The sequence below is a fragment of the Anser anser genome, assembly GCF_964211835.1.
Source record: "Anser anser genome assembly, chromosome: 2".
Classification (NCBI taxonomy): Eukaryota; Metazoa; Chordata; class Aves; order Anseriformes; family Anatidae; genus Anser; species Anser anser.
The window spans coordinates 140,113,196-140,139,444 of NC_139721.1; the positions used below are offsets into that span (position 1 = coordinate 140,113,196).

At 39.3% G+C, this 26,249-nt stretch overlaps 1 protein-coding gene across 4 annotated transcripts; it reads right to left on the bottom strand.

Annotated features, from left to right (window-relative positions):
- Positions 1-6,207: 6,207 nt before the first annotated feature.
- DBF4 (DBF4-CDC7 kinase regulatory subunit) lies at positions 6,208-25,817 on the bottom strand. Of its 4 annotated transcripts, none has more exons than XM_083826035.1 (12): positions 25,584-25,817; positions 23,001-23,179; positions 17,656-17,850; positions 16,581-16,631; positions 15,953-16,022; positions 15,729-15,805; positions 14,182-14,212; positions 13,867-13,912; positions 12,133-12,264; positions 10,005-10,119; positions 8,777-8,901; positions 6,208-7,325 (listed from the first exon to the last, which is right to left on the bottom strand). In XM_083826035.1, exons 1-12 carry the CDS (start codon positions 25,615-25,617, stop codon positions 6,263-6,265), a joined length of 2,118 nt encoding a protein of 705 aa, XP_083682161.1. In that variant the 5' UTR covers positions 25,618-25,817; the 3' UTR covers positions 6,208-6,262. The 4 variants fall into 4 exon arrangements, with proteins under 4 accessions (XP_083682161.1, XP_083682159.1, XP_083682162.1 ...); XM_083826033.1 differs by having other exon boundaries at positions 23,001-23,182; XM_083826036.1 differs by having other exon boundaries at positions 13,867-13,909; positions 25,584-25,816.
- Positions 25,818-26,249: the final 432 nt, after the last annotated feature.

Consider the following 26,249-nt stretch of genomic DNA (forward strand, 5'->3'; position numbering starts at 1 on the left):
TTCCCGGCTTAAACCGCCGATTCCTCCTTAAATTTCCTTTTTTCCTCCTTAAATTTCCCTTCTGCCCACCCCGCTGGGCTAACGCTGACAGAGGTTGGAGGGACCCCAACGCAGGGATCTCCTTCCAGGCTGCAGCCTGGGCCTCGGGGCGAAGCAAGAGCCCAAAGCCTCACGGAGTCCCCTCAGAGCCTGCTCCCCAAAACCCAAGGGGTCTCCTTGCCGCATCTGTACCCCAATTCTACGCTCCCACCTACTGGGAAGCCAGACTGCTGGGCACCACCACGCAGCTCCCCTACCCTTAACGTAGCTAACTGCCTTTCTTTCTCAAAGACTAGGAATTGCCTGAGGGGAGCCCTTCTTGCACCGTTTTCCTAAGTGAAAAAGGCTGGCAATGCCTGACAAACGAAACGGCACAGAAATGGGGCAGTGGGCACAGCACAGGGCTGGCCAGCGCAGAGCACGGGGTCAAGGTGCCCACGGCATGGCTTTGTGGGAGCTGTAGGGTTGTCATGGAGCTGGAACCACAGCAACTGGCACTGGGAAAGCTGCTGCTCCTTATGCTCTGGGAGGCAATAAAATAAGTTCCTTTTCCTGATACTCCATCCGTTTTGCACAGCAGCATTAGTCGCATGGCTGTGCCCAGGCAGCGCCCAGGCCTTGACACCTCTGGTCTCGCTCCCAGGAGGGCTCCCGTGGGGAAGGTCAGCGCTCCTGGCCTGGTTTGTCTGGAGGTCCCATCCTTCTGCCACAGGTTGTCTCATTCAGGGAAGCACTTACAGGGCAGAAGAAGGAAAGTCACTGTCTCACAGCTTGTTTCCCAATAGAAAAACACAGGCAGAACGATGCTTCCACAAGCTGGAGGTGAGAGCAAGACACAGCAGGGCACAACGCTGCATCTGGAAATACGTAGCAGCTTTGAGCACAGACCAGCCAGCAAGTTTTGTGCTGACCTGCTTGCACTGTAGTCATAGAGGAAAAACAAAATATTACCTCAAAGTATCCATTAAGTCCTCACATACTTGTTCAAACAGCACACGATTAGCTTATGAAACTCTGCTGCAGGGTGTCAAAAGGACCAAGGGTGGGTGGGCAAAGAAAATGAAAACTTGTTCTTTAGAGGGAGGAATTTTGCTACTATAATATGATGTTACAATGTGTTTTTTTGTTTGTTTGTTTTTTTTAAAGTTGTAAATCTCTAGATGGCACACAGGGAAGGTTCATCAGGGCAGCACCAGCCCAGGCACAGTTGCTTTAAGGTAGTGACTACAGGGTTTTATCTGGTCTGTGGTTTAAAGGGACGTGGTAAGAAATGATGGAAGCAGCTTCACAAATAATGCTCTTTTTTTCAGTATGACAACCCTACCTTAGTCTAACCTTTCACTAATTTTAAGAACAAATTTTAGAATTGTTTTAGAAATCCAACCAATACAAGGATAAATGCATTTTAAAAGTACAGGTGCTAGTAGTGTGATTAGCCAAAGCAGATCTGGAAAAGGTTTGTATGGCCCTCTCCCTGCAAACCTCTGTTGTTTACATCTCTGCACCATTTTGGCTAAGAAAACACTCCCATGATAAATACCGAAGATTAACTCAAAAGAGAAGGCTCAAGTAAATGGCTGGTGGAGATTTCCCATATTACATTGCAGGATCTAAATTGTGTTGAAGGAAATCCTGATCTGCATGGCTGAAGTCCCCTTTTTTGTACACAACTGATTAGAAAGGGGTGATTAGAAATGGACGGTTTGATATACCTAACCCTTAAGAGAAATAATATTTTCATTTATTGATGGCTTTTTTCACTGACTTCCAGGTCGGTTTAGGAAATCAGGCAGAGAACATTACTCTGCGCTTCTTCCTACCTCGCTGGAAGCTCCTTGAGGTTGCCCAGGACAGCAGCAGGCAGTCTGCCCCTGAGCTACCAGCTCTCACAGGAAGGTGCAGACACTTTTCTTCTTCCAGCACAGGAATAGTTATTTACAAATGAAGGCCATTTTCCAATTTTCACTGTCTTGCCAGTTAACATTCTATGGAATTTTATTACACTGGAAATTCATGCCAACTCTTTTTTAAAAGAGCAATAACAGCTCTACCCTACATTAAGACGTATCTTCACCACTTGCCAGACCCAATGAGCATGTTCTATCTGGCTGTCTATAGCACAACTGCAGAAGAATGAGGCTTGAAAAACACAGCAATGTTTCAAAGAATAGGGAGAAAGTGGAAAAAAGTGCTAAAAATAAAAGTGATTTATAGGTAAATATTCAGCTTTTGATTTACTGTACACATTCATAAAGATTATTTTTGAGCCATAATTAGTTGTGTCATAATTTAACACTTGAATTTAATATCTAAGTGTTACTTCTCTCCATTCCACAGAAAATGAGATGCACTCAGATTGTAACTGAAATCTAGGGCACGTTTTAAGAAACACATTCTCAATAGTCAATATTCAATTGTGATTAAGTTTATACATATAAACAAAAACAAGCACCTAAGGCTTTTTCCTGATACGAGGCAGTTCTATGAATACTTTGTGATTGTCTCCATGCATCTGGCTAGCTCTTACCATAAGCATGCTGCCCTAAATACTTCCACGTGAAAAGCACACTTGCATTCAGAATACATGGTATTGAACCTCTCCGTGCTGCCGTGTAGCAGCCACGTGTCCAATTACACTCCTCTGTGCACTGTGATTGTGCACGATCGTACATTTGCAGCAGGGGTGTTTTGGACACATTAAACCATTTGGCTCTAGTGGTTATTTAGTTCAGGGCATGGACGTTACTTCAAAGCAGGAAGCGTATGGAATTGCAAGCTAAATATAGAGCAAATCACACAGAATCCCTTTTGAAGTTAAACTGATGGCACAGCCTGATCTGGAACACCCAACCGGCCGTACCCAGGGAGGACAGTGCAAGGTTCTGAGAAAGACAGGGACAGACACCAGAAAGGTTGCTCAGGATGGCGATGGACAGGAACACAAAGAAATGACATAATAGGTGGCATGGGGAAAGCAAGCTTGTGCTGTGCAACAGTTAATTAAATGTATGCTAACTTCAACCCCACTCAGAGGCAGAAGGCTGGCTTTCCGGACATCAAGCTGCTGCTTTGTTTCGAGTGCTCTGCAGTGTTGTGTTGAGCAAGGGCTGCTGCTTGAAGACCCTTGTACCACCTTTGGAAACACAGTAACAAGACGGGATGTTGACAGTGACTCCCCTGTGACAGGATGACCTTCCTTCTCAAGGTCTGCAGCCAAAAGTTTCATTAGCATGGTCTTAGAATGGCAAAAGGAATATGGGAGAGACATCTCTACCATGCTGGACGGTGGCCTCAATCTTAAGACAACGACAGCCTGTCAGTCCTGACTTTTATAATCTCTATTTACCTGCAAAAGCCTGGTGCTAGGTGTGAACCACACAAAGCATCCTCCTGACCAGTTTGTCCCAGCCAGCATGGAAGCATGGACATGTTTTGACAAGCTACTCTTGAAAATCAGTTACTTTTCCCTAAGCTTAGGGCAGATAGACTGCTCTCCTGTCACGGTCAAGAGCAGCAAGATGCTTCACCAATGGTCACGGGAGCCAGGAACCCCACTCCCAGTGGAAGATGTTAAAACAGTGCTGAAGGAAAAAAAACAGTTATTTTGAACAGAAAGAATAACAAAATGGAAACCAACAGAACTTGAATCCTTGTAGCACGTTACTGAGCTCCTTTAGGAACGTGGCCCTCTAGGGGCTTACCTGAATGTGTACAACTCAGAAATTATTGCAGAACACCCCATAGGTGCATGGTTTTGGAGTCATCAATCCCCACTATCACCCTATATCCCTATGATTAACTCTGTGTACATTCATATTCACACAGACAAACACACACAGCCTGGATCCTTGGGAACTCTGTCCTCTCAGCCACTCTGTAGATTTACCTGAAGAGAAATATTTCTGTTCCTAATGAACACATACCATGGAGTGGTCACATGTAGTAGTTAGACATCCACTGCAAAGATACCAAACCAGCCTTAGTTTAGATGTAAGGAAAGTACAACAGCACTTTTCTTCTAATGATTTATAAAAGCAGCTTTCAGCACCTACATATCATTTGATGTTATCATCCCAATTTTACATTGTGTAACTACAGTTTCCATTTTAAGTTTTTAATGGAAAAGATTTCTCCCTCTCTCTCAGTAATGAAACAAAAAGCGGGTACCAGACACCAGATCAGTCACCACTCATCCTTACACTGATGTATCAAACCAGCGTATTGTTTGTGCAAGCTTTTAGTAACCCTGTGCACGTGCACGAGTTGTTTTAATGCTTCAAAGATTACGCTAAAATCTTCCCAGAAATGTGCTTGCCACACCTATGAAAAGGACACATTAAGGTCGCCAGGTCAACAAGACACTCATTTAGAATAGAATATTAACAATTGTTTTTAAATAGAGTATAAAAAATTACCTACATCAGCCTCTCACATCCACAGATAGCAAGACAGACTATCCAAAAATGAAGTGACATTAGAAATGGGTATAGCTATTAAGAAAGAACCCAAACTGTAATTACGTGCATAATAATTACAAAGATGTACTTACAGATAAAATGTACTTCTAACACTGAACCTTTATTCTAGTGACTTAATTGTACTTGTAGTGTTTGACATTTCTCAGAATTTCTGCCACACATTTTGACAATATACATTTCTCTTCAGACTTGGAAGTCAGAGACAAACATTCCAGGAACTAGCTTCCTATACTTCATTATTTTTTCAAATAGTAATATAATTCTTCTTAAATTTGACGAAAAAAATAAAAAAACACAAAAGATGAACAGATGAAAATCAGACACAACGTGCTGAATTTCTTTGATGTGCTTGAATCTTTTGTGAATCTAGATCAGAAGAAACAACGAATCAAGCCAAAACTGACCAGTAAGCTTGTGAGACCAGAAGCAGTTCTCACCCAACTGTACAGGCAGTTGTATGAACAGTCAAATAAGGACTGCCCTAAGCAGCTACTTTAAACATAAACTGTTAGATTTAGATGCTTTTTAAAGGAAAGTAATTTTATGTTATTTTCCTCAGCCCTCCCTGCATACCGCAAAGCTTTACCTACCTCTCATCACAAATGTCATATACCAAGGGGCAAGCACCTGTAAACAACTGCTGAAGACACCAAGCATAAGAACACTGAAAGAGTAAGTTTAGTAAGTTTGAGAACATTAAATGGGTAAATTATTCATTTGTGCTTTTATGCAAAAAATTAATAACAGTAATTTCTGCTGGTTTATATCTTAGACCATCCTAACCTTGAGGCTTCACAAGCTTCACATTTACAAAGCTTCACGATCACCCCCACTGTACTTCACTATTCATGCCTTGCACTGATTTACAAATCTGGAAATCCTGAGAGATCAGCTCTGGTAAAGATTCAAAGTATTAAAAAAGTTTTCCCAGTTTTCACTTATGTCTTTCCCTCTGCTTCCTAGTAGGCTAGTCAGACGAGCTGGCTATTCTGAAAGAAAAGTCAAAACAAGAGCCCAAACAAATCAGAAACCCAATCAGAAACCTACTGGCTGTTTTGTTTTTACTGCTGCTTTTTGTTGTTTTGTTGTTTTTAAACAAGAAAAATTAAGCCACACATCTGTTGCTTTCCACTGCCTACATGTAGTTTTAGTTTAAATATAAATTATGGCAGGGTAGCCAAAGAATCCAATACATGCTTTCCTAATCCTATTTCTTTGTGATTACATAGACTCCCCTAAGACAACTTCAGCACAGAAATATTAAGAAAACAAGTGACATTTTTTTTCCTGGCTTTCTCCAGTAAAGTAGCAGCAGAAGAAACAGGAGGGCAAGCAACCAAATCTCCACAAATCATTGGTGATCCATAAATGATAGGCCTTATTTACAGTAGAACATCCATTTATAAATAATGCAATTATTTAGAATGTATCATGTAAGTGTGCTTATTTAATGACTTTAGAAAATTCCACTATCCAAAAAGCTAAGATACTTATTGATTTTGCACAGCAATTAATTTAACCATAAATTCAGCGTTCAGAACCCTTTACCAGCTGTAATAAAGCAGCAAGTACCTTTTAAGAAAAGACCCTTCATTAGTTAATTCGTATTTGCAGATACAGAAGTTTTTGCATTAAAAAACTGAAAGCATCTGTACATAATATATAACACAACAATCAAATTTCCCATGAATAAAATCTTAAATTTGCAAATTTATTTGAAAATCATTATATTAAATACAGCAGCATTAAAATCCAACAAATGGGGATGAGGATGAAGAGGAGAATAACGAACAAACAACATTTGTGTTTTGCCCTTCCCATATATCTTTTATGCCAGTTGAATCTTTGTTGTCAGTGTAAACTGAAAAACCTCCAAATTCAGAGTTTATTTCACTTGTCTGAAATAGTTCCAGTAGGGCTTGCACTGGTGAACTACGAGCACTCTTCTTCTCTTCAGGAACACACAATCCATCTGTGTACTTTACACATAACTCCATATTCTGTTTCCGGTTTTCTCTTCTATTTCTTCCTAAGTAAAGCTTTACTTTTCTGTGCAGCTTTCCAGATGGTGAGCTGTGTGCAGTGCTGGCAGCCAATTCATTAAGTTCTTTGTTTATAGCAGTCTCAGATACCTCAGCCTCCAGAACGACATTGTGCTGCATCTGTTGATGATTATCACATAAATCATGATGTTTCTTGACAAATTTAGGATTGGCATCTGTTTTTTTCAAACACTTTGCTGGTAGGACTACCGTATTATTTAATTTTCGTTTTGGCTGCGGTAAGTTTCTGTCTTTTTCATCAAAATCTGTAACTTGAGTATGAGAATACACAGTACACATGTCTCCCTGAAAACACTGTAAATTCCTTTTATTTACTTCTGGTTCAAACATTTCTTTACTGAATGGCTCAAAAGTTTGAGACAAGTTCTCCATGTAGAATTTGTCATCTTTCTGAGGAAGCAGTTGTATGAAATTCGATGATATAACAGTGTCTCTTAAGTTTGTGACATAGGAGCAATCAGTTTTAGTATTTTCATTATTTCTGAATCTACTTTTTACTTCTGAAGGTTGTGACAGATGACAATAAAGAATTGAACAAAGAGATCCAGAAACAGGGGTAGGCATTGGCACAGAATTTGGTTGTATTTCTGTAGTCTGGCAATCCAGTTTGAGCGCCTGTATTGTAGTATCTTTCCACGAGTAACTTTTCAATGAAATGCGTTGCTTTTTCAGTCGTTCTTTCAGCTCATCTGGTCTGGTTATCTTTCCAATAATAGGAGAAAAATATCCTGTACTACATTTTGTCCTACAAATAAATTGTTTACAATGATTAACAATCAAATCATTGACAGAAACGTGAGGAACATAATTCAATACGTAAACAGCTCAAGACAAGCAACCAAACTGACATAATTTTTGTTTTTACATCTAAAGGCAAGTTAGGGTAGCAACAGTATTTCTATGGGAACAGAGTGCCTTGTATTTGAATTTGACATTTTCCTATTGATTTCTACATCTTACGAAAACGTTTTAAAAATACAAGTGGTCTAGTATTTCAGTATCAGTCGCGATGCTACTAAGACCAAAAGTTGATGAATATAACACAATGACTATAAATGTTTATAAGTATTCTGTGTTAGATACACACAAGCTTAGTATAATTACATATGCTTTTCCCTAAGATAATAACTAAATACCCTGAATATTTTCAAATCACAAAAGGAAAAAGGGCTTGCTTTCGTTAGGCTATGAGTTCGACTATTTACATTTCTTTTGATTTCACTTTATTTCTTCAATTCTTTTTAAATAAGTGAGAAAGTTATTTCCTTTTCTCCTGACTCATTTACAAACAAACCAGTGCACTCTTGATTTGAGTCACTACTTAAAGTAATGAGGATACTGGTGTTTATAGTCCATACTTTCTCTCCCACGTAAGCATTTGAGGAAGAAACTACTGATAGAGGTTGTAGGTGTGGGTAGGCAGGCATGCACACCTGCTTCTAGTTGCCTTTTTTGTTTGTTTTTTAAATACCAATATGTAGATGATCTTATTAGGTTTTACATTTTTAGCGACGTGGTAAATAAAACCAACTATTTAAAATATTAGCAAATGAATTATAAAACATATGGTCTAATATGTCCAAATTTCTATAGAAATAAAGGTCACTTTTATATAGAGCAAAGGAAGTACAAAGATGGTTCATTTTCAAGCATTAATATATGTAAGAACAGTTACAGTGAAGAGAGGAAAATCCGCTTTCTTTGTCCAGCACAATAAAAGCTAAGAGCCTTAGATTATAGATAGGGACATCTTGACTAGACTACAAAAAATCCTTCCACTGGTAAGGAAAACAGATTGACTGAGGAGGCTATAATTTGCTGATCTTTGGTTACTAAGAACATCAGAAAGTTTTTAGAGCAAGACGTCCCGATATTGCTGTCCTTCTGTCAGGTATATTTTTAGAATAGTTGATATCTTGCTTTTTTGAAGGTTAAGGATAGATGGGACAACTTTCGGCATGTCATTCTAGCCTCATATTCCTGCGATACCATTTGTACTTCAAATTTTTTTCCCCTCTGATTTCTGCTTTAAAGAACTGATTTGCCAGGTACCTACTGCATTGCAAAGGTAAGTGATGTGTATCAGACTGAAACATGTTTTTTTTCCATACTAGATTCAGAATTTCATAACTGAAGTACCTTTATGTTCAATGTCTTAATTCACAGGAGATTTAAAATTTAAGACATATAACTTACCTTTTAACATTCTTTGCGTCATCTTTGTATTCAACAAACTCATAAACAAACTTGGAGATTATATCATCAACAACTTGATACTGCGTGCTTAGTGCAAAATTTTGGTGCTGTTCACTCTCAAGATGCTGGAATTAAGGAAAAATTATGAAACAAATATAATACTACAGATATGCATACACAAATCAACACTATGATAAGGAGCAATAAGTAAACATTGATGATTTATTATCACTAGAATAAAGTAGTTCCAATTTGAAGGGACCTATAAAGATCATTGAGTCCAACCATCAGACTACTCTGGGGCTAACCCAAAGTTGTATCACTAAGAGGGTTATCCAAATATCTCTTCAATACGGACAGCCACGGGGCATCAACCACCTTTCCGGGAAGTCTGTTCCACTGTCTAACTACCCTTTCAGTACAGAAGTTTTTCCTAAGGTCTAGTTTGAACCTCCCCTGATGCAGCTTTGATGCCAGGGGAGAAGACACTGGCACCTCCCTCTCTACTCCCCCTCCTCAGGAAGCTGTAGAGAGCCATGAGGTTACCCCTAAACCTCCTTTTCTCCAAGCTTGAGGAACCCGGTGTCCTCTGCCACTCCTCACAGGGCATGCCTACCAGCCCTTTTACCAGCTGCGTTGCCCTTCTCTAGACGCTTTCAAGTATTTTAATATCCTTCTTAAATTGTGGAGCCCAGAATTGCCAACAATATTCTACACCAACACTAAATATAGTGGGATACTCACCTCTTTTAAGCAGCTGGCTATGTTGTGTTTAGAGCACCCAGGCTACAGTAACACCCTCTGGGCTGCCAGGGCAGGCTGTTGGCTCTTGTTGAGCCTCCTGTCAACCAGCACCCAGCTGCCAGGCAGATGTAGTCCCCCATATAGGAGGGAACACATATATCCCCCAAGGATATTTTGAGGAACAGTATCAAAAGCCTTCCTAAAATCCAGAAAAACAGCATCCACCACATTCCCTTCATCCACTAAGTGGGTGCTCTTATTGCCAGCGTGTCTCAGACAGGAACTATTAGTGCCTTCAGCTACCTAAAGGCAGTAATGAAGAAATGAAATTTACAAAGGAGAAAAAAACTACTTGCTGCTTTTTAGAAGATGTACTTAACAGATCTTTTAAGATAAAAACATACATTAAACTAGCAAGTGGGAACTGTTGTTCATACTACTGTTTTAAGAATGTTTGAAAGCGTATACTTGATGTTTCACATACGGTTTGCAGATCTTCATACTTCTTTCCACAACATTCACAATATCCTTTCCTTTTTTTGTCCTTCTGAGGGAGCTGAACAGGAGTTCCACAGTCCTTGTCACTATTTATTTTGTTTCTGTTAACAGAAAAGATGTATTAAGTCTCAAATATGAGTTGAATTCTATACTTGCCTCTTACACTAATGTTCATTCTCATTCACCTAATTAAAAAAAATCTTTATTTCCCTTCAAACTATTTACATCACGTTAGCAAATGCTTCACAAAAACAAAGAATAATGCATTCAAAAAAAAAAGTCACTTGACAAATCAAAGGATATATTAAAATCTCTGTGCATAGCTGATGTAAAGGTTTGATAAAATCAAATCTAGAATAAAAACATCTAGCATCTCTTCTGCTGTCACTATTTTTGATGCCAAGAAAGCACACAGGAAGAACACTTGGTCTAATAGATGACATTTCACTCCTGAATAAAAGGTAAAGGATAGTTGGATTTGTTGGTTATATGCAGCTTTTGAACATGCTGATCAAATACCATCCTGTCCTGGTTTTCAAGGCACAGTTTAAGTGGAAATACAAGGAAATGAACCTCAAGTTCTTCCAGGAGATTAAACCACAGAGAGGCTTTCAATAGCTCTTCCATGACCTTCAGAGTCCTCATCTGGGCAGCCACTGCTTGCTGCAATTCACTATTAAACCACCTCCAGCTGATATCCTACTAGTAAAGCAAAACCATCAATCTCAAGAATAATGACTGTAGTCTTGCCTTATGCAGAAGCAAGTAAAATTGACATCACCTTGAACATGCTTCTCTCCCAGATAAAGATAAAATGAGCGAGCATTCCCCCTTATGAAATATATAATGTCCCACCCAAAAATCTCTGGCATGTGCTAAATTAAAAGATTAAGTAGGAACATTAATTCAAACATAATTCCTGAAAAATTTAGATATATTATATTCCTTAATCCATAAAGTGAAAAGACTATTGTACTCTTCTTTTTGGAAAATGTTTTAAACCATTTAAAGCACTAACTTCCCTTTTAAGGGGACACCACCAGAAATACCCTCGTTATTGCAAAGGTTACTGCTCTATTATGTTGCTACACCAGTGGCATCATGGCAACATCACCTGAAAACCTCCCGCAGTACAATAATGATGAAGACTGGACAGAACCTGAACAGTGCAGAAGCTATTATACAAAAAAAAAAAAAAGTATCGCACCTAAATAAATCTTATATCCAAAGGACAGAATAGCAGCAAAAGTTACTAGAAAGTTCTGCATAAAGCACAGCTACCTTTCACCTAAATATCCTTAGTCTCTCATATGAATCAATTTTGGAAGTCAATGCAGTAGTCATTAATATTCACTCTCCAGATACGCTAGGCAAAAGAAATTCAGGACAACAGTTTGATTCCCCCAAAACACAGATGACTGAAACTCGTACATAGTCTCAAATCATAAAATTGATTTACCAAAAAGTTCTAACTGCATCTGGAATGCTCAAGTAGACCTTGAATGCCAGAACATATCTTATAAACACCTGCTGAAAGGCCAACTGTAATTCTACCACTGTAGTGAGCATCTACTTCTCATCTCTAAAGCACTGAAGCAGCGTTTGCAGTTTAATTTCTATAAATTTAATGTTGCTTGTAAAGCAGGTGCACTCTTTAGCAACAATTTTGTACTATGACTGAATATCACTATTTAAAAAAAAAAAACAACTGAGTGCCTACTTTTTAGCTTGTTACTGACAGTTATCAAAGGAAGTCTAAAGAAATTCACTTCCTGGAAAGTACTTACTGGATGGCATCCAAGATGAGGACAAAGAAGAAACCAGTGGCAGAAAGGAAAAAATTATCTTATGCTGACCCACAATGATAGGAGAACGCTGCATTTTTGGATGTATGCATCTGTATGTCCAAAAAAAGGACTAAAGACAGGATAAAGAGGGTACAGAAAGACAGACAGACAGCAAAAGTTACAGTGCAGCAAATACAACAGTCAAGATGTGGATATTAGTATTAAATATCACAAAAGTAAGAAACAGAAGAATTATTTTAGAAAACAATTATTTTAAAACTATTATAGAGAATCTCCCTCTCTATCAATAATGAATTCTCAACAAACCTTTGTTTAGACTGAGTTTGTTTTTGACCAGAAAGCAGCTTCTTATCCACCTCAAATGGACTATAAGGTTTTGGAACACAGTAGTTCAGAACTGGAAAAGTAGGTAACTGCAGATAAAATGGGCGGTAGAGGCTGTATTGAGACAAAACAGATGCGTTAGAACCATCAAAAAAACATCAGTTTATATTACAAACTACAGAAAGGTTAAACATCTTTGAAAAAGCGTTTCTCTTTCACATATGATGTACACAAAATGTACATCAGGTGAATACGCTAAAGTAATTCCTTCCAATCTTGATACTTTTCAAAACAGAAGTTGGCCTCAAGTTTCCGTAACTGTCTTGCCCATTCCACCAGTATGGCTGTTATGCCTATGGACTGCGGAGATTTGCACAGCAGAATTTGAACAGAATCACACTTAGAAGGATACCAGAGCCAATAAGTATACACTAGCACTCTGAGTACAGTAAAAGCATTTAAACTGAATCGTTTAGCTACAGTGCTGATGTTCAAGTTCGGTGAAATTCCACACCCCACACCCCGCCCCCCCAATTACTAGTATAAACTACAGAAGAAGGAAACTCTTTGCTAATCCAGAAAATGAAATAAGGACAGCTAAATATCTTCTTCAAGTTCTGAAGATTATTTATGTTGCATAACCATCTAAAAAGCACAAACATTTAAATACATTATGTTGCATAAACATTTAAAAGTGTTTCAGGTTTTAGTACCCAGTTAGAGGGTTCAGTATAGAATCCAAACTCACACATTTTTATATAAACTTCTCTGTACTTGAAAATGTGTTTGTCCAACTCTCTCCACTATCCTTATTTCTCTCATACCTATTCTTACCCTCTTAACCAGATCATACCAGACTAGGTTTAGAATCCCCACCCCACATCTCCACCCCCAATTCAGGAAAGTGTCAAAGAAATCCACAGCTTGTAAACATTGTAACAAAGCAGAAGTCAGTTAAGAATGTAAAGATGCAAAACATGCTTTGCAGAACTGCACTTTGTTATATTTCATTCTTCTCTCAACTTCTGGTAACCTCTTTTCTTACTGAGAAGTTACACAACCAGGTCTGATCAATTACAGGACCAGAACGACATGAAAATTTTAAAGTCTGAAAGTATGAGACCTCATGCTACTGCAGATACTGAAATTAGATTAACAGGGGTTTGTTTTTTAAAGAAATCATTGAACAGGAAATTCAGCCTAATTTAAAGGAATAGTTTTAAGTATAACAACTTTCTTTACAGTCTCTCAAGATGAATTTTATGAATTGGGACTACAGGATTGGAATTTAATATCGAAAGTTTTATTAGCCTTTTGGGCTACAGGATTTGGATCTAAAAAAAGACAGATAAAGTGTCAAGGTTCAAAGCTTCCAGGCTTCTTCCTTTTTATTCATCTGACCCTTGGCAGAAAATAAACCAGAAGAATCCACTCGTGATCTACAAGCTGGAGCTACACATTAACTTTCCACAGCTATTACCTATTGCAAACATTCCCTACTATCTCTCCTCTCATTCAGTGGCTAAACACAGATTCCCAGAGCATGCAGAGATGAAAAGTTTGTCTTACTGTAAGACGACACTATGCCTGGCATTTAAAGTCGGCAAGCCCAAGAAAACTGAAATCTGAAGGCCACTTCCTCAAGACATACTTCCAAAGTGTTTCTGAATTACTCAGTTTGAGAACCACGTTATTGAAAGCACACAGAAGACTTACCAACTCCTATCCTCCACCTTCACAAATGGATTTTTCAGTCTACCTGCTCATGGAGGAGGGGGAAGGAAATGAAAAGATAAATAGTTTTCTTCATTCAGCATATTACTCTAGTACCTGAACTGATAATCAGGCATTATTTATTTTAGAACATATTACGTACATGTTTTGACAAACTCCTGAATTTTAAGTTTTTCTGCAAGCCTTTCTTAGAGCTACGAATTAGAAAACAGCTTTACACTTGATCTGATAAGAACTACTACATTTTTAAGCGTTCAGCAATTCCATGAAAACCTCTACAGATACCAAAATACTTACTTCTTGATTTTGGGGTAGTAACTTGTTTTCCCTGTTGGAAAAAAAGAAAAGGAGAAAGGAAGTATAAAATTCCTGTGAAACTTATTTCGTATTTTATCTCAAAATTTAGCTGTAGTTTATTTTTAACTCATGAGGGTCTTCCTATGTTAATCATAACCTGTGATATACAGTAGTGATAAATTCTGCAGAAATCAGTCTGATCAGGACTTTGGAAATAGTCACATTTCCTAAAGAAATATTAAACTCTACACTGCAAAAATGAATGTTCCCATTCAGACATTTCAATTTAATTTTTCTAAAACAAACACAAAAGCACAAAAAAAAAGACCCCACTCACGGAAATTTACTCTTTCCTCCCCCAAAATACTTAACCATAATTGAAAACAAATTCTTAAACATGGATAAGGTTTTTCCATAGTTTACAAATGCTAACTAACTACAACCTGTAAAAAGTTACCAAAAACTGTAGATGGTAACATTGTCCAAACAAAATAATCCTCTTTTAAATGGATTAAAAACAGATAATTTTATTAGCAATTAAGACTAAAATTAGAGTATTTTGCTTTCAGAAAAGATTGACATCTAAATTCAAGCATCAGCTTCTAACTATAATTGATTCTGGCAAAGGCACATACAATATTTTGTACTACTTGCAAAAACATACAAATATCACTGCTCTATCTATGAAAACCGAGACACAAATGATTTAGTAGAGGATTTCATGTGGCCTCAATAATTAGCTAATATGCGTTATGTTGTTTTGGAATGCAATACTACATAGCACATTGCCATTTACTTATCACAGACCCCAGCCTGTAATAGATAATTGTACAACTTCAAATGCGGAATTTAAATTGCAAAGCAACTGCAGATGGACTGCAAACAGCTAAAACAGTTTCAATGTCTAAGCATATTATACACTACAGTTTGGAGAAATCAGGATTTTCACACGCCAATGGCGTATTATTGGCAGACTAGCTTGAAGATGCTTTATGCTAGTTCTTCAAAAGACTAGGAAGGAAAAAAAGCAGAGTTGAGCAGCTGACAGATTGCCTAGAGACAGCCCCTTTAGGAAAACAGAACTGTGATTTTTCAAAACAAATCAATCAAAAGGAAAGGGAAAAAAATCAAAAGTAAAGTTCTAATCACTCTCACAGTGAAAATTATACAAGGCAATGTAACCACAACCTATGTTAGAATAAAACCAAGGTTCATTTTTTAAATTATTATTTCTAAAGCAGGGAGAAGAAAAATCACAAGTTTTTCAGTACTTTTGGTTCTTAGATAACCATCTCAAGAGCAAAAATCTACACACTATGTAATGCTATTATGGAATTTATTTTTGAATGCTGAAATGTATAGCTAATAAGTTATTTTTTTAATTATGGTCTTCAAATTAATCCATAAAACATATTAATCAGTGAAAAACAGAATATGAGCAAAACTTCGTTAAAATAAATACTACATACTGTGATGCTTACAGATTTTTAATACGCTTGTGTTTTTTCATTTAATCGAATAAACTTTCACAAATAGCAAAAACTCACCACATCTTTCAAAGAACTGCCTGTGCTTTTAATTAGGTAGAGTTCTTTTTTCTTTTGTTCAATGTAATGCTTAACATCTGGCAAAGAGAGGGAGAATATTTAGCTGAGTTTATTTTTGTATATTTGAAGTTATTTGTCATTTTTAATATTTTGAATTCAACAAAAGGATTAGCCAAGTCAACGTTATAAGTTCAAGTTAGGTTTTATCAAACAAAAATACTTACCATCAATATGAAGGATCTTCACTCCCCAACTCAGAGCATTGGACAGTATACTACCGGAGGGAATTAATTCCTACAGACAAAAAACATAGTAATAATTTTAAGCTATACACAGTAGAATATATACATTAACTGTAATAAATATACAACTTGTAATATGAACTGTCATAAAGCTGAGATCAAACTATAGGCACTTGATTTGCTTCTTGCCAAAAGACCACTTTCCTAAAATGACTTTTCCATCTCCACATCACTGCACTTCACCATTAAAGGATTATACTTAACCTTTCACAAAGCCAAGAGCATTCTTTACCATCATATTTTTTAATATCTAGGATTTGAACATGAAATTGTATATTTACTTCAATTTCACTAGCACTCCTCAAATGCTAGCTACGTTAGCTATCTTGGTAATTTATACTAATCATAAGATTCTATAGGCTTTAAATTCTTCAGGAAGTATCCAGAAAACATGACCTGACAATTTTGCTTAGAACAATGCCTTGACTTCTGCTTGAACATTCCGTGAGAGACCTCTGTCTTACAGCACTAGCACTCTAACTAGTGCTTGTTTTCCAGAACAGCAAGACCAACATTTATCGAGTACAAATTTGAGAATTACTCTGCTTACCTGCTCTCTAATTGCTTTTTCAACTAAGGATTTTCCTCTGCTCATACGTACCTACATTAAAACAGAAATACATTTGTAGCAAGTTAGAATTCATTTCAAAAAGCAAACGGTAAGGCATGTTAAAATACACATTCCTGAGCAAAAATGTAACTATAGTAATCTTCTCTTGTTTATTGTACAGCTATTTTTCATGAATTTGCATTTTTCTCACAAGGTTGGGGTTGATACGCAGGTGTGTGGTATGGGAAGGACAGAAAATGAGGTTTCATCAGCTGGAGTTGTGCCAGATTTAGCTAAAAAGCCATGAATGTAATCAGAGCCTCAGTCTTCTCCCTATCTCTTTTACCACCAGTACAAAAGATGTACTGCATACTGTGTTGGGAAGATGAGGTGACTTCACCCACCTAGTGCAGCCCATAGACTGTCCCCCTGTCATGTTTCTAAATAAGTACTATGGATACAGTACAGTATTTCGAAAGGATGCAAGACTTGCCCACATAACGAGCTTCATGTAAACCAGCAGAAAGTCAGATACTGTCGCAATTAACATGATTCTCTAAGAAAGAACTCAAAAAACCCCGACAATTCATAATGTTCAATTTTAATTATATTCTTGAACTCTATCAAAGACTACTTCTGCAGGTATTTGAATTAGCAATATCACAGCAAACATTAATAGGCTACATTGCTAAAAAAAATAGAACCAGTAGATTCCATCACAAGCCTGGACATTCTGATTCAGCTGTTAAACATAACGATGGCAACGTTTAATTATAATTCAGTCATAATATATTGGAACAGATTTTAGTGTTGTTTGCAGAAAAGGCTCCTGTTTTCAATTTTAATCTCTGAAAATTTGCTTAATTAGCTTGAGTTTAGTTTAGTTTAAAGCTTAACAAGATTGCCTCAAGTGGTTTAAAAGTATGTTTAAACTGCTTAAAAGCAAAAAACAAAACACATATTCATCCAAGGAACTGTAACAATCAGTTACAATCAGGAAACAAAATGGGAGAAAAATTGTAAGTGTATCTTATGGATTGTTCTTGATTTGTAGCATTATTACTAAGAAACTTACTGTATCTATTGTCTTAAATGAACTTCCATCACGTCGATCTTTCCGGTTGCTAGGATGAGGTGAACTATTTCCTCCATTGCATGCAGATTCTGGGCTAGGAACTGGAGAAATCTGACCAAGAGTTGGTGCAAATTTTGCCTCCTTTTTATTAGACACCAGATAGCTGATATCTTTGCTGAGAAAACTCTCCACTCTCTAAATATAAAGAAATAAAGCAAGCCATTATTTCAGGATAATAAATTGGTAACTCCTTGCTTTGCATATGTTATAAAGTGACAAAATTTCTAGATAAATCTAATAAATTAGTAAATAAATCTAATAGTAAGCTTAAAACCCACTGAATTAACAGGAAGATATTTTCTAAATATTTAGACAATTACAATTGAGCTGTAGTACCACCTCACCGGTCACAAATTTCATTTTTCTGATTTTGTAATCTCAATCAAAAAAAGAAAATGCTTTGTTTCAATTATCATCATTCCTTGAACTATCTAGCTGTAATACTTCCCAAATAGAACAATTCAAACACCATACTGAGAAATTACAGAATAATTCAAGGAAAAGAACATTTTACATAATTGTATTTAACAGAAATTGCAAAGTGTTCAACTAAATTCAAAGATATGAATATGCAAATGTAATTGACAGTTTGCAAAGAGATATAATTCAATGAATTTTAGAACCTACAGAAGAATGATAATTTCAGGATAAATTACCATGTTTCACACCTACAGTATTCATAACCCTCCTCAGAAATGTAGAATTCTTGAGTAGCTTCATAGTATTTTCATTCTCAGCAAGACGTGTATTTTTTCCATGCTTATTCTCACCTGTTTTGCTCTATCTTTCGTTATCTATCACTGTGCAATTAACAATTTTATTTGGCTAATTATTTCTTGACAGTTTATGTAGCTTAAAATCTTTTTTCTCTTCTCCACTAATTATCAGTGTGGAAAGCACAAACTGCAGACACAGCAAGCCTCTGCCTTCTAATTCTGCTCTATATACTGTTTACCGAAGTGGGACATACAAAAATGGGACATGCACAGAGGCTTTTGAGTGCACCCCACACAAGCTACGAAGAACCATGTGGTAGTTGATCTTGAAAGCACTGGGCCTAGATTTGAAAATTTAGGCATATATATAAAAAAGGAAAACTTTATTTTCAACCTCAGACTTGTAAGCTTGTTTACATATGAATTCTTATAATTCTGTTCTAAAGACGAAGAAGATAACGTGCTCTGGTTTAATGCTAAATGTAAAGAGATGCGTGTAACTCGAAGTCATATTATTGTAATTTCTTGCCTGTGGCTTCAGACAGCACCCTGATTAACAAGTGTCCATTTCATACAACTGCTCAGCACTCCTTTAGGTTCAAAAAAGTATTAGCAAAACAACACTCAGAAGAGCTAGCAATTTAAGCAAGTCCCTTTCTCTGCTGTGGTTAAAGGACATTTTTATACTTTTATTGCCACGACTCTCTTAAACTAATTCAAAATATCCAACTTTAGAGCGGGCTAAGTGATTGCACTGCTTGTGTGTTACTATGACATTCTGTACTTGTTTGTATCAAAGTGTGTTTTCCATACAAAAGAGAGAATTAGGTAAAACAAAGTATTAACAAGATGCTTACAGAATTTGTGATTTAAATATGAGTATTTAAAAATGTTCATTAGCAAGCTCTGTGTGGGAAGTATTTACTGAAAAGCCTATTTAGATCAAACACTAAGACTGAAAATGCAAAAACCCAACTATGAAAGTATTCCATGACTAATTACCACAAGTTCCCATCCCAGAAGCATTTTCATCTGCTTTGGCATAGGTATGATGAGGCACAGAAAAGTTGTAGCTTATAGAAGGAAAGAAAAAAAAGCTAAACTGTATACAAAGAAAAAAAAAAAGGAAAAAAAGAACTTATACCTTTTAAGGGAAAGTAAATAAGAGCAGTTGCCTCTCAAATTCTGTCATATGGAACCTTACTAGCCCACAGATGAACCACTGCAAGGGTAGGGGTTATAACAGCTAAACATCAGCTTCCTACCATTTAAACTCATTACTACTGCCATTTATAACACAACACAAATTAGAATCATGGAATCAGAATGGTTTGGGTTGTAAGGGACCTTTTAAAGATCATCTTGTCCAACCCCCTACCATGTGCAGGGACATCTTTCACTACATCAGGCTGCCTGCAAGTACGATGTTCCTTGTAGCTGGACTAAGATGGCTTCATCAACAGGCTTCCCTTGATTGGGCAGCCTGCAGTAAAACCAGCAAGGTTTCTTTTCATGCCTCAGTCCTTAATTTTTACCTACAAGCTCTCAACCCGTTCGCAGCTATTTTTCACAGACAGCTCTTTGCAATCAACCCATTTGTTTACACAGAGGCCAACCCACCCGCCTCTCCTTCCTTGCCTGTCTTGACAGCCATCGATCACTGCTCCAGTCGTCCCACCACATTTTGGTGGCAGTGACCAGATCCCAATTCTCTCGGAGCACAGTGATTTCCAACTCCCATTTCCAACGCTGCATGCGTTGCTGAAGAGGCACTTCAGTTGGGCTAGCAGCCACATCACCTTTTTTAGAGGAGCATGCCATTTTGAGACAATTCCTATTTCCCTGTTGCTTCCAAATGTATCAGCAGCCTCTGGCTCTTCTCTCTCAGTCAAAACTCCATCCCCTTCCCCCACTAAGTCCAGTTTAAAACTGGTTACAGAAGTCCAGCAGCTTGTTGCCCAGGATACTCTTGCCCCACTTGGTCACGTGAGCCCTATCAGCCCAGTTTCTCAAAGGTACGTCCAAGATCGTAGAAACCAAAACCTTGGGCACAGCACCAGCCACATAGCCAGGCATTCCCCTGCTCAGGTCTTCTGAACCCTGTTCTCCACTTAGGAGGACAGAGAACACCACCTGTGCTCCTGATCTCTTTTATGTTTTTCCCAGGGACATGAAGTCTCTTGGTATTTCTGAGTTGCCTCACTGCAACATCATTTGACCCCACATGGAATAGGAGGAACAGGTGATAGTCTACAGCCTTTAACAGGCTTGGCAGCCTCTCCGTGGTATCACAGATGCAAGCTCTCAGCAGGCAGCACACTTCTCTAGGGAGACTGAACACCAAACAGGTGCTTTGGTTCCTCTCAGCAAGGAACCTCCAATTACTAACACCTTACTTGCTTTTCTGGTGTCTCTGGTTCTTTGCACAGCTGGCCTTTCCTGGGTGTTGCCCGTTACTCACACTCTTCATTCTCCAGCCCCAGAGCATTGTATCTGTTACGTAGAGGCAAGGGGAAGATTCCTCTGCCTCCTCCGAGCAGAGGCAAGGTCCGGTTTCTTTTGGCTTTGAGATAGTCGAGTCCATCAGCTCAGGGTTGGAAGCAAGCTTACCTCCCCCTTGCACAGACGTAGGGCAGGGCTGTCGCTCGGCCTGTGACAGCACACGATACCACACGTCCATCTCTCCCTGCGGTGCCCAAACACTGCGCTGCCTGTTAAGCTCCTCTTCTAACACAGCTACTTGCTCAAAGAATTGATCCAGCTGGGCAGGCTTGCACCCATAACACCCACCACTGACTTCCCACCCTAGGGGAACTTCCAGTTGCTGGAGGCTCCGTGCAGCTCAGGCTCAGGACACCTCTTTCCATCCTGAGAAGTCCGTTTGTGTGTAGGTGTCCCCAAAAGGAGATTGTAGTGCTTTCATCTGGTTTTTACCTTCAGGCTAGCAGTTGCAGCAGATGGACACCATTTTGTTTCAGTAGAACGCTGCCTCCTTTTGGTTCCCAGAAGAGAACAAACAGCCTGCTTTCCAAAGGCACCCTCCTGCACAACCTGCCGCACAAACTGCCTTGCCATGCCCTGGCTGATGAGCCATGTCCTCTTCACAGTGCTCCTGGTCTCTAGCACTCCTTGAGGGTTGCTTTTTCTAGGCGTGGGGGTTGTTCCTGTGCATGCCAAGCCTCGTCAGCTGCTCTCGCCAGAGCTGAGGGCTCGTGGCAGGTCTCTCTGCTACCCTGGAGTTTCCTCAGTTCAGGAAACTCACCTGTACACCACGATCCATGGCTCTGCTGTGAAACATGCCAGCACCAGAGCTCATCAACTCAACAACTGACTGATAGTTGACATTAGTGTTTAAATTTCCCCCTTCTGCTCCTTGCCACACCATCAGCCACTCTTGTAAGAATGCCACCAGAATGAGCTGAAAAAAGTATTGTTCTTAAAGATGTGGCTTTCAGAACTGTTTGCTCACAGCAGAAGGATGGGTACTCAAAAATGCTAGGGTTAAATCCCAGATTCTAAGTGCAGTTATCTATACAAATCTTTCTGTTACAAAAGTCCCAGGCTGTCCTTGACATCCTCCCTGTTATTTGCATGCAAATAAATGCCTTTATAAAAATAATAATAATAATAAAACAAAAACAGCACACAACCACCACCTACATTTTACCTCATTTCATACGATTTTGATCCGTCCTTAAAATATCCTCTAACTCTGCTCTTCTTTTCAGCTCACATTCCAACCTTGATACTCGGGAACTGATGTTCCTACCGCCAGCCAAATCCGTACATTTCTCTCTAAATGCTTTTGGACCCAACAACCAGACAAAAGCTTTCTTCAGTTCTTTCTCCACAGCCTGCTCTGAATGCCAAGAGGGGTAGATATCTCCTCCCTCTCTCTTAGGTGAGAACTATTCCAGCTCAGCTTTTATAAACCTCTGTCTGTACTTACTTGAGAAATAAGCAAAACCAACCTCACCACTCCATTTTTGGCTAAGTAGCCTTTTGAAAATGCTGTCTTACGTATAACTTGATCAAATGCTTACAAAGTTCCATCTGTAAATCCAACTAAAGAGACAAACATAACAAATAACTTGTACCAAGCTAAAAGAACATGAGGACCCACCAAGAAAACTATGTTAAGACTTTTTAAAAACGTATGCAAAACACTTCCTCTACTCTATTTAGGTTCAGATGAAAAACTTGACTTATAACATGTAAACGTGTGCCAAAATAGTCGCAAGTTGCAGAAACATTTCACCTCAAACAATGAAACTTTAGACTTTTAGTAAACTTTAAGTAAATTTCTTTAGTAAACTTTAGTAAATTTCTAAACAAATGAATCATCAACTGAAAACAAACCTTTGTAATAAACTTTTGCTAAAGCTAGCAGAACAGCTTCTAGCAACAAAAAAACAAACCTTTGATAAGCTGTCCTTATTAAACATCTCAACCTTAAGACAAACGCTAAAAAATAAAATCCTGTCACATTAAATGTAACATTAAAATTCAATAATAAAGAAAGTCATCCGGGATGCTTTTTGCTTCATAAAGATCTGCACATGAACTTACCCCTCCTAGTTCCTTGAGGTCCTTTCCTATTTTTTCAGAGATCACATTTGATGGAATATCGAGGTAAAACACCTTCCCAGTGAGTGGTTTATATTTCAGTTTCTCTGGTTTTCCTACATCTTTTTTCACATTCTTCAGAGAAGATTTTGTCTTTTCTGGTTTTGCTTGCATTCCATCTGCTGCTAAAAGAAAAGGGAATTTAAACAGAATTGTATTTTTTTTTTCTTTTTAAAAAGGAAAATTCCTAAATTATGGAAATGGACAAGGCAAGCTTTCACGAAATACAGGACACTTTAAAAAAAACTAGATGTTAAACATGTTATGATTTATGTTGTTTCTGACACACATGTAGCCCTTACAAGTTTCTCCCTAAAATCACATCTTAAAAAGGACTTTTTATTTCAGTTGGTATACAATGCCATCAATTTTCTCATCCAGTTTGGCAAGCATTTTCCATCTCTGTTCCACAGTATATACACTACTTGTACTGTCACTGATGATCACAAGAACATCACTTTATAGGAAAAGAACTGGCCTCTCTCCCTTTTTCATCTGGAAAAAAACAAAAAGGATTCATATAGGTGCATTAGAACAAGACCAGGTCAAAAGTCATGGAAACATCAAAAGTAAAAGAGCTAGATCCTACTATTTATCTAATTTTTGAGCACCCAACTGAGATGCAGGAAGACTATGCTTGAAGATCAGAATCATTTTAGCTATGACTTTTTCTGCCCTAGGGAATTTTATTCTAAAACTAAGAGACCACATACAGCAATTAAACTGTGCTGATGATCTTTCCTGAAGCTCAGCACAGGGCCTTCCACCCAAGCCTGTCAGAACAGATATTTAAGTGAATAAAAAATTCAGACTGAGTGAGAAAAAAGCCTCATTTCACAAGAGAAATCTGGTGTTACTCAGTACACTGAGTAGCAATCAAAAAAGCAAAAAAAAAAAAAACATCAATTTTGATAAGAAACAAAATAAAATGGACAATTTTATTATGCCAGTTTTAATTCATGAATCACCCACACCTTAAATACCATGTGCAGTTCTAAGAGGAAAAAAGGGGGGGGGGGGGGGGGCACTGTAAAACCAAGTAAGGGAGAAAAGTGTAAGTATGAGGAAAGACTTTGTACATTAAGATTTTGTCAGTCTGAAAAAGAGTGAATTGGGGGAAATATAGTACAGATATACAAAATCAGAAAGAGCACAGAAATAATGGTTAAACAGCTTATTCCAGTACAAGAGCTATGGGGAAAAAAAAACATAACTAGCAGTCAGATACAAAACAGAAAACAAGAATTGACTGCCTATGCAACCCTGCACAGCCTGCTGCCAAAGGCCACTGTCAGTACCAAGATGTGATTCTGAAGGAAGGCTGGACAAACAGATGGAAGAGAAATACTTTTTGAGGGATCCTAAATGCACAGAAGTGGACTGTAATTCATGAAATTCCTGCAACTAAACACAGCTGGAAACTAAAATAGTGTTATTAGTGGAAAGTAACTAGACTTTCTCCGTTCTTACACACACCCATTATAGGAATCCATTTACAACCTGTGATGGAGAAGGGATCATCCAAGACTGCCATATCACTAGTTTTATACAGTGGTTTCTTCCTCACTGCCCAACGCCCTACTCGTTACTTCTCTTTTGGAGAAGTTCAAAATGGACAGAGGGTTGCTGCAGGAAGTGAGCAGGCATCTTCTGGAGGCAAAAAACCCACAGGGAGAACAGCCCTTCAGTTACTCATTCTCTCCCTCCCTGAAAGTGTCTCTAGCAGGGAGAGGGCGCAGAACAACCCCTGGTGCTGCTATATTCTCTAAGTAATAGCTACACACATTGCAGAAATGAAGCAGGAATAGCAGTCAGTTTAGTAGAATCCAGGAGACCAAAAGAATTGGAGAAATAGGAAGCATGGAGACTCCACACTGTGCAACTGATTTAGAAGCTAAACAGAAAAGAAGGATGAAATGTTGGGTCAGAGATGCGCTCAGTAAAGTTCTATAGGGATCAATACCCTGCACACACCAGCAACACCCAGGGCAGCTGAACACTTAACACACTAAATACTGTAATTCCTATTGGAAAATATGCATTAAACTTACTAGAGATGACCAAAAATGTGGACTTAGTTAGCAATTTCAATTGAGACTGCAATCGTAATGAAGAGTTTCCCTCGCAGCGTGCCTGCATTTTAACTGTGGCCCTGAGGTGCCGAGGCCCCTCTCGTGCACGTCCCTGATACCAGCAAGGATGTGCCTGGGTGGAGCGGTTTCGCAGGGCGGCGGCCTAGCTTCAGCTAGCGCCTTTACCTCCCCAGCTACGCTCTTTTGCGTTTAATTCCCAACATCACGCAAAACAGAAAGAAAGAAAACCCAAAACTTAAGCGGGTGAGCGCTCGCGTGCTAAAGCGATGCGTTCCGGGAGCGCCCCTCCAGCTGCCCACGGCCGCCAGAGGCTTACCCACCGCCAGCCTCACAGGGCCGAGAGGCACCGGCCCAGCACCGGCTCCCCCAGCCCGGCCGCAGGTGCCCGCCGAGCGCCCCCGGCCCTCCCCACAGCCGCCCCCCGGGCACTTACGGGGCCGCGCTGCTCTGGCGGCGCCGGGCTTCATCGTGCGGCGGGGTCACATCCTCCGCCGCCCCGTGAAGAGACCGCGGGGGCAGCGCCGCCGTTATGACCCCGGGCCCGGGCCCCTCGGCAGCCGTTGGGGTCCGGCCCCGTCCCCTCACAGCCGAGCTGGGCCCCACGCGCGGCCCCTCTGCCGGCCGCGCGCCGCCAACGGTCGGGCCGCGTGCGCGCGCACCTCCCCCCCCGCCCCCGGGCCGGCCCCGCGTGACGTGCGCGTACGGTACGGGGAGGGCGGGAAGGGAGCGGGGGGCGGGGCCGAGCGTGAGGGGAGGGCGGGGCAAATGGCGGCCCCAGGGGAACGGGGCGGGTTCCGCGGCCTCACGGTTCTCGTGACTGACAGCCGTGCTTCCCTCAGAGGTCCCAGCACCACTCGCTCGCTTTGAAAGTGATCTTGAAATAAGACGAAAAGCACGTTGGAAAAGGCAGCCGTCCCAAAAGTAGCACGTTTGCATCCGGGAGACAGTCTTGTTACGCGCGGCTTAATCATCTCACCTTCCCTCTTAAACTTAGCGGAAGCAAAAAAAACATTACGTTCCTGTAGATCAAATAAAAAGCGTGGATCAGTGCAAACTAACAAAGTCACAAGCTAACAAAGTCACAACTGCGCTTAGTGTG

Coding starts and splice junctions, on each gene's coding strand:
- DBF4 (XM_083826033.1), bottom strand. CDS start 25,617: ATGAAGCCCGGCGCCGCCAGAGCAGCGCGGCCCC. Junction 16,632..17,655: donor CATTTAAGACAATAGATACA/GTAAGTTTCTTA, acceptor GTTTTAATGTAG/GTACGTATGAGCAGAGGAAA. Junction 13,913..14,181: donor TACTACCCCAAAATCAAGAA/GTAAGTATTTTG, acceptor CTCCTCCATGAG/CAGGTAGACTGAAAAATCCA.